Source organism: Pelophylax lessonae, assembly GCF_965119305.1.
Source record: "Pelophylax lessonae genome assembly, chromosome: 12".
Taxonomy (NCBI): Eukaryota; Metazoa; Chordata; class Amphibia; order Anura; family Ranidae; genus Pelophylax; species Pelophylax lessonae.
In genome coordinates, this window is record NC_138779.1 from 75590199 (window position 1) to 75606036 (window position 15838).

Genomic DNA, 15838 nt, shown 5'->3' on the forward strand with positions numbered 1-15838 from the left:
ACAGATGATCAAATACCACCGAAAGAAAGCTCTATTTGTGGGGGGAAAATGACATAAATTTGGTGTAGGTACAGTGTTGCATGACCGCGCAATTGTCATTTAAAATGCAACAGCGCTAAAAGGGGAAAATTGGCCTGGGCGGGAAGGGAGGGAAGTGCCCTGTATTAAAGTGGTTAAAAGGTTGAGAAAAGCTGATATAGCAGATTAACAACCTTGTTTTGAAACTGAGAAGGCTGACAATATGCAGATTGGCTGAACTCCTAAACCACTCAGGATAATTGGTTGTTTGTGCCCGCCATTAACAAGCATAGGGGAGGCCATGCTGTGCTGTGCTCAACCCTATGACTGTATCATCATGACACACCACAGGATGGAAGGCTCCAACTGAATCATCGGGGCAGATTATTTTCATTTTCCTTTGATGTAATCCTACTGAGGTACAGCCACAAAGAGTTCCATTTATTTGTATCCTTCCACATGGGTATGAAAGTTTGTGATATGATGGCCAAAAACATATTTTGTTTTCTTAGAAAGGGACACATACCTACGATTACATTATGTGGTTCATTTATATATATATATATATATATATATATATATATATATATATATATATATAAACCATGGTTTGCAAAATTCTTCTTAGCACTTGCTTCTTGAACCAGGCACATCTTTTATTCATCTAAATACTTTGATATGGATGCCATTTTTGCATTTTTCTCTGCAAGACTGAAATCTATAAACCGTGTTCCAGAATAACACAATCCTAGCAAAACTAGTGATTTCTTGGTCTGATTATCAATAATAAATGCAGTGGGGGGAATTTACCCAAAGCTGGAGCAGTTGTGTATTAGTAACCAATCAACTTTTAACTTCAGCTTGTTCAGTTAGGCCCCTTTCACACACTCCGTCCGTCGGACGGACTCCGTTCATCTCAGCGGGGGATCGATCCGCCGATCCACCCGCTGAGCAGGATGATGACTGCTGTTCTCTGCGCTGTGTGCGGAGACAGAGCTGTCAGGTCCCCATGCATCTCTATGGGGGAATCGGATGGGAATGGACCGTCGGTCCGTTCTCATCCAAACCGCTGGACGGATGGAAAATAGGGTTTCCATCCGTCCAGATTTGACAGATCGGATTGGATGTCAGCGGACATGTCTCCGCTGACATCCGATGCCCCATAGAGATGCATAGTGTGACCGTTCAAATCCGCCAAAAAAACTGACAGGCGGATCTGAACAGTCTGCCTGTGTGAAAGGGACCTTAAACTTTGAAAATGAAAGGTGGAAGCAGTTTGATTGCCACCTACAGCTGTTGCAGTCTTAGCAATTTCCCCTACATGAGTTAAAGGGTAATGATACACACTAAGAGGTGCATATAGGTTACCTTGCTTAATTAATGGGGAGAGTACATGGCTATAATGGTGTACACTGCATTTTGTAGCTGTACATTTCATTTTTCAGACTACATATTTCATGGTACACAACATAAAAATGCTCACATTGACCAGGTGAAATAAACATATATGTCTAGCAATCACTTAACCAGACAACTTGTTAATAAATTTACAGTGAAATGTGTTGCAAACCTATTATTCTTTCTGAAATTCCAGTGCTCAAGTATCCGTGTACAGCTGAAGGGCAGCTGATTGCAGTTTCTATGAAATGCATATTATTTAAGAATGTGAAAAATAAAATGGTCAGTCACCTGGCCAGGTTCTGTTTTCGCAGAATTTCCTGTTGTCGTGCAAACATTTCTGCCTGGGCGGGCTGTAAGAAACCATAACCTGCAGAAAAAAACAGATAATACACTGTAAAAAATAAATAAAAAAAACACCAGAGATGGTACTTACCGAGAAAAAAGTGTGCTGGTGGCTTTTGTGTCAGGTTGAAATCTGAAGTCCCCTTTCCCTGGATACCCCCCGCAGCAATGATCTTCTGGTCAGTGGCGACTGGTGCTCCATGGGCTGGTTGGGGGGGATGTGGCAGCACTGCTCTGTGCCCCGAGCCCACCCTTTTTTTTTTTTAGCCTGCGAGAGCCTCTGGCTCTAATCACATGGTTAAAAAAAAAAAAAAAAAAGCCCCATTGAACTCCATGCGTCTGGCGCCCCATTAGGGGGCCAGACGCATGGATAGGGGGGGGGGGCGCCCCATATGACCAGCCGCCACTGCTTCTGGTACTGCAAGTGCTGATTTTGCCCATTGTTTCCACCATTGTGCTCCCTTCATAGAAGCCATACTATCGGTTCCCACACTGAGAAGTGCTCTATGAATGGAGGAGGTCGACCTTTCATTCGCCCACCCAGTCCTCCATTCATATAGCATTTCTTAATTGTTGGAACCAATAGTACAACTTTTATGGAAGAAGCAAAGGGGCCAAAAGTGTGGGCATACAGTGCCTCACAAAAGTGAGTACACCCCTCACATTTTGGTAAATATTTTATTATATCTTTTCATGTGACAACACTGAAGAAATGACACTTTGCTACAATGTAAAGTAGCGAGTGTACAGCTTGTATATCAGTGTAAATTTGCTGTCCCTTCAAAACACCTCAACACACAGCCATTAATGTCTAAACCGCTGGCAACAAAAGTGAGTACACCCCCTAGTTAAAATGTCCAAATTGGACCCAAAGTGTCAATATTTTTTGTGGCCACCATTTATTTTCTGGCACTGCCTTAACCCTCTTGGGCATGGAGTTCACCAGAGCTCCTCCACACATTGCCACTGGAGTCCTTTTCCACTCCTGACGAAGCTGGTGGATGTTAGAGACCTTGCGCTCCTCCACCTTCCATTTGAGGATGCCCCACAGATGCTCAATAGGGTTTAGGTCTGGAGACATGCTTGGCCAGTCCATCAGCTTTACCCTCAGTTTCTTTAGCAAGGCAGTGGTCATCTTGGAGGTGTGTTTGGGGTCGTTATCATGTTGGAATACTGCCCTGCGACCCAGTCTCCGAAGAGAGGGGGATCATGCTCTGCTTCATTATGTCACAGTACATGTTGGCATTCATAGTTCCCTCAATGAACTGTAGCTCCCTAGTGCCAGCAGCACACATGCAGCCCCAGACCAAGACACTCCTACCACACCATGCTTGACTGTAGGCAAGACACACTTGTCTTTGTACTCCTCACCTGGTAGAAGAGGCTTCCTTCTGGGACGACAGCCATGCAGACAAATTTGATACAGTATGCAGCATATGGTCTGAGCACTGGCAGGCTGACCCCCCACCCCTTCAACCTCTGCAGCAATGCTGGCAGCACTCATATGTCTATTTAAAAATAGACACCATCTAGATAGGATGCTGAGCATGTGCTTTCAACCTCTGGTTGACCATGGTGAGGCCTGTTCTGAGTGGAACCTGTCCTGTTAAACCGCTGTATGGTCTTGGCCACCGTGCTGCAGCTCAGTTTCAGGATCTTGGCAGGCTTCTTACAGCCTAGGCCACCTTTATGTAGAGGGACAATTCTTTTTTTCAGATCCTCAGAGAGTTCTTTGCCATGAGGTGCCATGTTGAACTTCCAGTGACCAGTATGAGAGCGAGAGTAATAACACCAAATTTAACACACCTGCTCCCCATTCACACCTGAGACCTTGTAACACTAACAAGTCACATTACACGGGGAGGGAAAATGTCTAATTGGACATAATTTGGACATTTTTACTTAGGGGTGTACTCACTTTTGTTGCCAGCGGTTTAGACATTAATGGCTGTGTGAGTTATTTTAAGGGGACAGCAAATTTCCGCTGTTATACCATCTGTACACTCAAGTACATTGTAGCAAAGTGTAGTTTCTTCACTGTTGTCACATGAAAATATATAATTAAATATTTACAAAAATATGAGGGGTGTACTCACTTTTGTGAGATACTGTAGCTAGCACTTCATGAGTGTCTTTCGCAGCTGAGATCACTACTGTGGGGGTATCTGGGGTGGATTTGAGATATAACCTAACAAAGCAGTCAACAGCACACAAGACACTTTATTCATGGTAAGTACTGTCCCAGGTGCTGTTACTCTTAAAAACTGTAGTGTTTTTTCTTTATCTAAATCTCCAAAACAAAAATATAATATATTGCATCGTATCATTCATTAGATGTAGTAGCTGCACAAGTTTCATTTTTCATGGTTTCTTGTCTGTTATTTTCACCTCATGATCCTGCCAGTAACACACTTTCTGTCCTAAGAGTGACATCATTCACTAGCTGTACAATATCCATAGAGGATTAATGTTGTCACCCTAGGATAGGGAGTGTGTTTGGACTATAGAACCCCTTCCATATTCATCCCATCTCCATAACACAGGTGGGAAGTGGTTTGTAGTTCAAGGAAAGAACTTGGAACAGTGCTTTTTAGATTATAGCACAGGCAGAGAGCCAGAGAGCAAAGGAAGTTAGCAGCTCACACGCTTTCTGACAGGATCCAATTGAAATAATTTGCACTGAATAAACAAATATAACAAAATACTTTTATACATAAATTAATATGGACTTATGGTTACATACCTGGACTCTGACATAAAGCAGAGGGTACCCCAAGAAATGGTGGCCTTAAATGTGGTCCCAAGGCAATATGAGGGGCATTCTGAGGTGACAGCAAAGGAGGTGGGTGAGAAATGTCCCTGAGGAGTGAAATAAAAATTCATTTTTATTAAATGCAGATTTCATATGGTCTTAGTCATACCTTCATACATTATGAATAGTTCTTATGCCAGAAAAGTTATATTTTCACACCATTACCAGCTATTAGAATTTTCATAAAACCGACACCAGAAGTACAGATGGCCATTAAAGCAGTAAATGGAATCTAGTATTTGTCTTTCCATAATCAAGCATGATTGTAACATCAATATCAATTATAACTACAAAGTAATAACTGTGATAATTGTGTCAGTAAATCGCCAAACGAGTTTAATGGAAGTCATTTCTTGCAGTACTGTCAGTTTATACATCATAGTTAGGGAAGATAAGATTTGTACATTGTGTCTTGGCAATCCGCATGAAAGGGGCATGCAAATACCAGGTGTAATAACAAAAAATACTACTTCCCCCAATTTCACAGGCAGAAGTAGGTCCCTAATGGCTTCAGCTTAGGGATAGTCATGCCTTGACTATTGAGACATTATGGATCCCTGAGCAGCCTATCCACTGTCCATATAGCAGCTTCTGGCAACATCTGGGAATGTGCAATAGTACAACTGAGTCAGATGCAGGAGCCCAGATGTACAACACAGTGGCGCTGCCACACTGGCAAAGTAATAAGGTTATAAAAAAATTAATGACTGAGCTGCCAGATGGATGGGTCCCCTACAACAACCATCTTTAGTAAGACAAATGCCTCTAATCTAGGAGGGACGCAGTCAAAACCACGAGCTTTCCTTTTATGCTGCATTGTCTTGTAATTTCCTTGAAAATACACATGTGGATATCCTTCTGTTGGTCATGGTAGCTTAAATATGGTTTCTATTTTTTGTTTTTTTTATTAAATTCTCCATGGTATTCTCTAAATGAAATTACTTATTTTTATAGTAGCCACTTTCATCAATAAGGTTACCTTTCCAACTGCCTTTTTTTTTCCACTGCTGTAAAGCTGGACTTGACTTAATAAATGACTAAATTTAAGGCCAAAGATGGGGGCAAGTCTCTCAACAAAGGATGAGTGTCACAGAACATGGGAATTCACAAAGACACCTGGAAAGGTAAATTTGAGGAAAAAAGATGTATCAGACATGTAGGTTCCTGCGCCGACAGCCAAAAGTAACATATATTACCCCAATTTGATTTCTGGTTCTGTCTCTGCTGAGACAACCTGGTTAAACTCTATCTAGTTCTTTGCAACTTAAGTCCACACAGCACATACAGTACTGTACTAATGCAACATTTCTGGGTTTTAGTAATGTAAAAATACAGAGTAGTTGTTATTTTAAGTAAGAAAGCACAGATAACAGCACCATTAGTCCTAGTTAGGCTAGAATTTGTGGAATGGCAATAGACGATGGAGATCACCACAGTCTAGTTTTGTGGGAAGCATGCGGACTGGCTCTTATTAGATCACAGTTTCTCAGGTAAACTGGCCATAGAAGGATCAAAATTAGGCTGGTTCAGCAGGGACTGGCCAAATTTTGATCCATCTGCAGCTGTTCCTGCTTGAGTTCAAGTGATCTAAGGATTGACTGCTTTCAAATGGGCTTGTTGGAAGATTTTGCTTCCATCAGGGCTGCAGGCAGAATACCATAACACAGCGGGGAGAATTCCCCCATCCATCTCAATTATGGCTAGCTGATCAAAAAACTGATGTGTACGGCTAGCAAAATATTTAGGATTTAACATATCACCGCATCTAGCCCATGTTTAGTTCCATATAAGGTGTACTATGCTGTATGTTCAAAAAAATTTTATATTGAAATCTTGGCCTGACCCTCTAATATTCCCAAATCTAGGGAAAGTAGACCATAACAATGGAGAGCAGCAGGACAACGGCCATAACCGACTATGAGTACCAATATTCATGTGTTTACACCACGCCGGTTTTTACTTTAAGGTTACAGTTGGCATCCACCCCCCTTTCCTGCTCTAAGCCCCCACTTATCACCTCCCCCCACCTCTCCCTTCGCTCAGCACTAAACTAATTGCACGGCTCGTGCTGTCTGGGAAGAGCGGCCATCGATTCCTCGCTGCTCAAACGTCCTGCTAATCATATCAGCGCTCCGCCAGCTCCTCGCACTCTACTGGCAGCTCCAATTAATCTCAGGTAACGCAGAAAGTGACCTTCGGCTCCGAGCCGGGGCAGCAGCCAAGCGATGCTTATGTAATTACACCGTGAAGTGTGTAATCACCTGGCCTAATCCCCCAGGCCCGACAATTAGCCGAGGCCTCTGTCGCTGGGCTGCCAAGTGCTCTGCCACCCGGACAGCCTGCAGATGAATAACGGTCAATTAAAGCTGCATGGCGGGGGCGAGGAGGTGTCCGGTCGATGTAATTAGCTGTAATCATGGGGAGACGAGGCTGCCAGACGTGAGGCGGCTTTTATATAGGATGCAATGTGGGAAATCAGGCAGAATTTAACCATTTGCCTGACTCTCAAACCCAGATCACCATACTACATTTAATAACACCCATGTGCATTAGTTCAACACTAATTTACCATACACCCCTAACAAAATCTGCTTCAAAGCAACTAATATCTAACAGTAATCACACATATATAAATTCAAATAAAATTAATATATATTCTATAAACATAATGGTTCTTACCATAACAAAAGCATAAGAAAGCAAGTAGAGAAATTACAACTGTGTGCCATAGATAAACAAAAATATTGACAGGATTCAAGATCCAGTCTAGTCATGGATACTTTTAAAGAGCCAGCATGTTGTCTCAGTGACAGAGAGAGGTCTAAAATCATAGCTGGTCATTGTACATGTTTACATTCCCTGACTGCTGACAATTTACAACCACCACTCAAAGCCCCTGATTCTCCACTTATATCATCCTTGATCCCTGTACCCCCTCCCCTCCTCCTTTTCTCTTGCAATGGTACATGGTTATCATATCTTTATGCGGTTTTACATGCAACTTGTTTTCTGAAAACTTCAATAAAGTGACTGAACAAGAAAATTAGTGAATGAGCCTATCAGCCCCATTCAGTCTGTAAACTGGAACCGGCTCACTGGCAAGTCTTGCTGAAATTGGGGCACTGTGATCCTACATAGTAGTAGTTTGGATAGTGTTTGCTGCGTTGTTAAGATCACTTTAAAGGTTAAGTGCATGTATTCTTTTTTTTTTTATAAGACTGCAGAGCATTGCACCTGTGATCTGAAGAATATAATGTCCGGTTCCTGCAGACTCTCAGGATAGCGGTCTTCCCGTACCTCTGTCTGGTATCAATGGCTGATGGCACTTTTAGTGTATTCATTCACAGGAAACTGTGAATGAATGGCAAGGCCATGTGGGCGGAGCAGCTGCGTGGTTTGTGATAGTGGGTGCAGGGAGAGGATCCCTGTCCACTGTCGCATGGGGGATTGATGGGCTGCAGGGACTGGAGCACAGGAACATGTTATACCTTATATACATGTTACAAAGTGTGAATGTATCCTTTAACAATTTGCTAATTATTTTTGAACAAGGCTATATATGAGAACTGTAATACCTTACACATCTGGTGGACTGTGAAATAACAGTTTTTTCATTTATCTGTGTTTTAAGAACAACTGCTGTGTGTGTATATACTATACTGTATATGCACTAATCAATCACAACTGGGGACTGAATATTTATATCTCACTGGTTGAGATCTGACAGATTTGGGGAATTGTCCCTTCAATCTCTGCCCTGGTGATACAACAAACAATACAAAAGTATATATTCCTTCCTTGAAGATCTGAAGTCAGCTGCTGGAAGAGGAAACTAAATACACCAGACTTTTTTGCTGGATCACCAAGCTCTCCCTTATTATTGTGGGGTATTGGACTTTTGGCTGGTTTTACAACAGGAAGCGAATAGCATTAGGCTGGGTTCACACTAGGGATCGACCGATTATTGGCAAAGCCGATATATATTGAGGGCCGATATGCACTTTCCCCGATATATCGGAATCGGCCCCCGGAGGTTACCCATATTGCCGAAATTTCGGGAAAGTGCTTGTACCAGAGTGATGAATGCAGCTAGAGGCATCACCCCGGTACCGGCGTCCGTAGCTGACGGTCGGCTGTCTTGTAATGACAACCGATGCGGCTGAGAAGCCACTCAGCTGTCATTACAAAGAGCGGGAGACCCGGGCAACCAGCCTGCAGGGCCGCCGAAGACCTGATCAAAGCCGCATTCGGCTCTGATCGGGTCTCCATGCAAAAACCCAGAAGTGATGTCATGACATCTCTTCCGGGTACTGGCGCCAGATTCAAAATAATGACAGCATTCAGAACAGCCAAACTTGGCGTTTTGAATGCTTTTAAGCGCAAAGGAGGAGTTTGGGGTCCCCCAGTTCCCTCCACAAGAGTACCTGTCAAGAAAAAAAAAATGTAACATTTATTTTTTTAAATGTACAAAAATATCAGCGCATATCGGCCGATACCGATATGCATTGCCCAAAATATCGGTATCGGCAACGAAAAACCAATATTGATCGATCACTACGTCACATTAGTGTGAATTAGATGTAGATTTTCCCGCATCCAATTCACATGACAGGAGAGTGTGCCCGACTCTCAATAGAGCCGGTTCACACATCTCCATGGCGGCTGCGGAGTGGATTGCGCAGGAGTCCTGTGTGTCTTTTGGCTCAGTTTCAGGTCCAAATTCAGGCAAAAATTCGGGCCCATTTCATCCCTGAAATACAGAACAGGGACGTACCGCACCCCTGCTGTGAGCCACATCTGATTTAAGTGTGAGCCCAGCCTTAATGGAATTACCATCGATGGGGGGGGCAGAGGTTCTAACCTCAGAACAAAAAAGGTGTTAGTTGGAGTTCCACTTTTCGATAATAAGACCCAACATGTCCCAAAAATAAGAAGTTCAGTATGGTTAAAACCTAAACCCTCCCATGTTACTGTCTTTTCTGCAGCCTGGTTTAGAGTTTGTAACTTTAAGAAAAATAATAAAATTATTGAAAAGTTTCATGCTCCTATATCTAAAGAAGGCCAGACGTCTGAATATTTATTTGTCTAAAATGTGGCAGAAGTATCATCAGATCTTGAAATAATTTCCTATTCAGTTAACTGCCAGAACACATGACCTTTAAATCACTCACCCCCCCCCCCCCCCTCCATAAAGATGGGCTGCGTAACAGATCGTGGCTGTCACTGAATACACAGGAAATACTTTTACTCATCTGAGCAAAAAATGTGTCATCTTCAGACTCTTTCTAGCAAGGGTTTTGGTGTAAAATCTAGTGGTTGTTGTTTTTGTTATTATTGTAAAAAACAGCACATACCTATAAACTGCTAGGAAAGGGCCTTATTATGTTTGAAGCACTATGTTGCTACTAGCACCCAATCAGATGCGCCCATGTGCATTTCTAGCTTATGATGGAAAACAAAGATGCTGACTGGTTACTTGTAGCAACACAGACAGCTCTCTTTTCAAACACTATGATAAATGAGAGCCTATTGTGCGGCAGCGATATATAGAAATGATAGGCTAACGCAGCAGTCCGCCACGCTCTGATACACTGGTCCCTCGTGCACACTCAAACACCTCCGCCGCACAGGCTCACAGCCAAAATACATTACAGGGTTTTATAAGGCTCGCTTAACCCCACAACGCCGGACCCATGTGCCCTGTTGCCATAGAGACGGTCCTCGCAAAACCACCGGAGAGGACGAGTAAACTTAGCGTGCCGAGGTCAGCACGCGGCAATTACAAGCTGCGTTTACATACTTCGCTCCCAGTGATTTCCATAATTGTAGAGAGAGGGCGACTTGCCGCCCCCCCCCCCCCTCCCTCCCTGTCACTCACTGAAGAGGAACTGCCAGCAATTCAGAATGTTTTTCAAATGCCCCACGTTAACCCCATGTGCACCAGGCAGCGAAAGGCTTGCCAAAAAACACATCGACAGCGTATCAAATGAACACCACTACTCAGGGCAGTAAGTGTTAACAGGGTGGGGGATTGATCAACTTTAATGTTGATATCAGACATCAACAAACTGAAATATTACTAGTTCCACAGTAAGGTTAAATAATACATAAAAAAATAAATAAATTAAAAAGCCTGCACCCTTGAGAATTATAGCAGCTGATCCAGAGGAAGGAACAAAGCCTTATATAAAGGACCAATAGGGAACAAAATCCTTCCTCAACCCTCAAGGTAATCAGATACTCCCTGGATCCACGATCTGCAGTGTCATTACTTACAAATATTAATAGTCGGGTATATTTGGTGCATTTAGAAACACAACCAGACCTTTTGAAGCAATCTAAAGAGCTGGCAAGAAAAAGTTTCTGTATAAACAAATAAAGCCTTTTTGGTATGTACAAATTTAACTTCTTTCATCAGGTGCAAGAAGTGCTCCAATGTCATTTTCAATGACCTTAATATAAAAAAAAAACCTTTCATCAGACCATTCATTTGAACAACAATTTCCCCCAAAAAATTGGGGTTGATTTAATAAAGCTGGAGAGTGCAAAATCTGGTGCAGCTCTGCACAGAAACCAATCAGCTTCCAGGTTTTTTTTTTTTTATAGTCATTGCTTAAAAGAGATGTATGTTTTTTTGTTTTTGTTTTTTACGATTGATTCTTACCTAGCCGGATGCAGCATCGGTCCCCCGACATCTCTAACACTGAGAACGGAGCAATCGAACACCGCCGATTGCTCAGTTCTCACAGCTCTCTGGTCTGCCCCAATTATGCTTGCCATTTACCCGTAAAGACCTCCCTTATGTACGTATTTAAAAGCCCTACAACTGTTACTGGGCACCACTATCTTGGATGTGATGTCTGCAACCCCAGCATATTTGGAGCTGTTGCTTAAATGACACTGTATAGTATTCCCTTCTCCTCCCCTGGCAGTTACATAAAAGTTTGAGGTTGACAGGAGCTAGGCCAGCACAGATGGTAATTAGACACTCCCACAAGAGGAGAAGGCTGGGATACACAAGGAGGGGCTGTGCTAAGGAACTCGCCTTCCTGAAGAAGTCAGTCTTTTACTCAGTCTATTGCTAAACTGTACAGCCCAGAGAAAACACAGACAGGTTCACTGTCATCATATATAATCTTCCTTGGAGGTTACTCTTTCTCGTTACCATTGGTTCAGGTCTCTACATATATGGTGGATCAACTTGAGAAGCCAGGGGAGTAGATATGGGATTTGGGTTCTGGCACAGAGATTGCTGAGACAGTATTTGTGTTTAAAGCCTTCCAACCTCATGGATCCTGTGTCTGTGTCTCTGCTTTCTGATCCTCAGAGCACAGCTCCTCCAGCCATGCAGGGCATTAAGGGATTTGCGCTGCACGCTGGTAAATTTGATATGTCCTTTAACAGGAGACAAATGGTTCACAAGGTTTTAAAAGTATTGACTTTTCTTTAACAATAAGCGCTAATGGCCTCCAAATAATCAATACCTAAAGTCATTACAGGGTTACACATTATGCGGCTAAAATGAGCTGCTACATCGCTTAACCCTGTCTTGTCCCCAAGCAGCATTGTCGCATGCAAAGCCACTGCACATAGATCCAGTGACCAGCCAAGACTAGCAGACAGGACCCTAAAAGTTTTATTAAAAGGATTTTACTCTTCACACGTGTGGATTCCTTGTATGTGTGGGGAAGAGTGACAATCCGTGCTTGACAGAAGAGTTCTTTACAGGCTAGAATTATTCTCAGGGATAAGGCTGGCCATAGATTATCCAAATATTTTTTCTTCAACCATGGGTTAAAGGAAAGAAAATTACTCAATTCCCTCATCCACACAGTCTGTTTATTTTGCTATTGCATTCTGACAGCAGGAGGTTTCTCTGCTGTCGGAATACAATGATGACTGCTGGCAGCTATAGCCACTGGCAGTGATCGTACAAAAAAAACATCAGCAGGTTGGGTTGTACTGGAGTCAATATACAGATCGACTTCAAAACAACCAGTCTGCCCATATATGAATTTAAATTTGTCAGGTCCCTGCTGAAATGGCAGAATTTCGATTTGTTTATGTTCGGCTTCATGTAGCCACTGGGGCGTTCCTGTATTAATACTTCCTTTTTCTTCCCCATATAACTGTACAAGACCATTTCAGCCCCATCATCAGCCTACTTCTAGTTCTCGTCCATTCTTAGATTGGCTTAGATTACCTTTTAGGCTATACCCCCACCATTTAATTCACTCCATTTTTTAGCATTCCCTAAAGAATCTGTTACCTCAATATTTTATATTCCTGATGTGTCTGTTGTGGCATGTACTTGTATTAAAACATATCTTGTTTTCTTTGTGTTGCTTCCTTTGAATTAATTACGTGCTGTTCTTGCCAGTCCCACTGATGTGCTATTTCAAACTGACCATGCTAGGCATCTGGGCACATCCATCCTAGCATAGTCTGTTTTCTGGATGTGATGATCCAGCGATGCGTTGGCGCTTGAGACTGCCAGTCCCCTCCTCTGACATCAGTAGTCTTCAGGATCTTGAGAGAACTTTATTCCTGGACATCCAATAGTATTGCCCATGCCATGCAGGGATGTGGAAACCTGAAAGGAACCCATCCAGGAAAAGGAGAAGACACGGGCATCATGTCACCACAGCTTCAGCCAAGTAAAAATTGGATTTTTGACTTACCGTAAAATCCATTTCTGATGTTTATTGGCGGACCCAGCTACTCATCTTCTTGACTACGTGGGTTATACTGCCCCCTACAGGAGTAGGACACTAGGCAGAAAATAACTTGACTGTGCCTATAGAGCAGTCCCAGGGGGTATACTCCCACTCGCTGCTATAGATACTCGGGTTTTTTCTTCTGACGCTGCTTGCAAAAAAACTAACTCCATAGAGGGGTGGATTCTGTGTCCATCAATGATCAGAGAAATTGATTTTACGGTAAGTCAAAAATCCCATTTTCTCTTTCGTTTATTGACAGACACAGCTCCTGATCTTCTTAACTAAGTGGGACGTCCCAAAGCAGTGTCAAACATGAGGGGTGGGAACAGCAAGAAAAAATATTTCCCAAGCTAAACATAGCCAACCAGGTAACATGGTGCTCAAACATAAAACAACTGGAGCTTACCTGAAAAAAATTAAAACACCCTCAGAGTACCAAATTCTCTAAACAGCAGCCTGCAAAACTTTGCAGCCAAAGGAAGCATCCACAGATGCCAACACATCCACCTTATAAAACTTTGTGAACGTGTGCACAGAGGACCAGGTAGCTGCCTTGCAAACCTGCTTCACTGATGCCTGATGACAGAAGGCCAAGGAGGCACTAAGCGCCCGAGTAGAGTGCGCATTAACAGGGAAAGGAGGAACCTGATCCTTAATGGAATAAGCCTGAATCACTGTCTGTCTGATCCATCTGGAAGTGGTCGCTGCAGAAGCAGCCAACCCTATGCGAGGTCCATCCGTGAGGACAAATAGTGAGTCTGACATCCTAAAAGACTCTGTAGCTGCCAGGTACACCCTGATTGCCCGAACCACATCCAGGGGATGCAACACAATTTCCTTGGGATGCTGGGGCCTGGGACACAGGGAAGGCAACACGATGTCTTCATTAAAATGAAAATCAGAGACGACCTTTGGAAGGAACGACGGACGTGGACGAAGAACCAGCTTATTCCTATGAAACACCAGGTAAGGTGAACTACAAGACAGCATTGCCAGCTTTGACACCCTGCCCGCAAAACTAATTGCCTCCAAAAAGGCCACCTTCTGGGACAACATAAGCAGGGGAACCTCCTGAATATTTTTAAAAGGAGGCTTTTGGAGAACTGACAACACCAAACTGAGATCCCTCGACCGCACTGGAGGAGCCAAGTGTCAAACTGCCTGGATAAAGGTACGCACCAAGTAATGTGTGGCCAATGGACGTTGAAAGAGAACAGCCAAGGCCGAAACCTGGCCCTTGATGGTGGTACTCAAGGTCAGGCGCTGGTGGCACCACAAGGCCCAGCACAGAGCACTACTGCTGCTACAGCAGAGAGTGGGAGAAAGAACCCCATAAAAAACTCACCACCACCGATCAGGCACTTACAGCACCAAACTAACTGCACACAATGCAGTGATCAGGAAGAGAAATATCCAGGGATCAGCACTAGGGGCTGAAGAGGGGTTCCCATCGCCGATCACCGCCCATTCGGCCTCAAAAACATGGCCGTTGCTATTTTCAATGGGAAACCACAAGAAAATGGCCGCCAAGGCTACACAAACATGGCTGCCGATCTGTAGCATAAAAAGCTAAAAGAACATAGTAGCACCACACGGGGACCCCAGGAACCCAAAAATTATTTCAATGGGAAGGGGGGCCCTGGCAGATGCCCCCACCAGGCCCAGCCCCCTTCCTAAATTTGATCGGCCGGTCCCCGGCGACGCGCTCTTTACCCACCCCCATCACCAGCTCAACACCCCAGGCCGATCCAAAATGGTATGTCCTCCCCATGGGGGGGGTTTAGGCAGATGAGGTGTGATCAAGGCCTGCAAAAGACCACAGAGAAAGGGGGGGTTCTGCATTGGAAGGAGGGGAGCCTGGGGTCTGGCCATCCCAAGGAGGGGCCACTGTCCACCCCTAAAACCCTCAAGGGGTGGGGGGGGGGGGACAGCTGCTTACCACACCAGGAACAGGGTGGGCACAGGTCCGGACAGACCACCACTCCATCGTAATGTGGGGGCTGAAGGCCTGGAGGAACGCTGTGATTCGGGCCGAAGCCAGGTCGTATGCGTCCTCACGAGACATTTAACTCGCAGGCCAGCCCCTGTCCAGTGGGGCTATGTCGCAGCCAACCTATCATGGATCTGCGGTCTGCATGCACTCACTGGCCAGACTGGGGGGACCCTTCGGACCTAGATTATCCAGTCCATAGCCCAGTCCAGCAATTGATTGTAGATTCTCATCAGGAACAAAATAATAAAGAGGAAAAAATTCCATTTAACAAAAAGAAAATCGCCAGGACCAGAGATCCCAGCAAGGAACTAGGTTTTTACTCCTGACTAGGCAGAAAAAAATGAGTACCTATAGCAGAGAGTGGGAGTATACCCCCTGGGACTGCCCCATAGGTGTAGTCAAGTTCTTTTCAGCCTAGTGTCCTATTCCTGTAGGGGGCAGTATAACCCACGTAGTCCAGGGAGGGTGTCATAACGCTGCCTCCTATTTTCTGTCAGGTGACAGGTGCCTCTCAGTCCAAAGAAGACTTCACCAACATAACTACAACCATAA

At 44.0% G+C, this 15838-nt stretch overlaps 1 protein-coding gene across 6 annotated transcripts in view; it reads right to left on the bottom strand.

The window, feature by feature from the left end:
• SAMD11 (sterile alpha motif domain containing 11) overlaps nucleotides 1-15838 on the bottom strand; it is a 257130-nt gene that overhangs the window by 21113 nt on the left and 220179 nt on the right. For all 6 annotated transcript variants that reach the window (XM_082274532.1, XM_082274531.1, XM_082274534.1 and 3 more), the window contains exons 9-10: nucleotides 4505-4620; nucleotides 1708-1786 (exon numbers count right to left, since the gene is read on the bottom strand). In XM_082274532.1, coding sequence (XP_082130658.1) covers nucleotides 1708-1786; nucleotides 4505-4620 — 195 coding nt within the window. The remainder of the gene's footprint in view (nucleotides 1-1707; nucleotides 1787-4504; nucleotides 4621-15838) is intronic.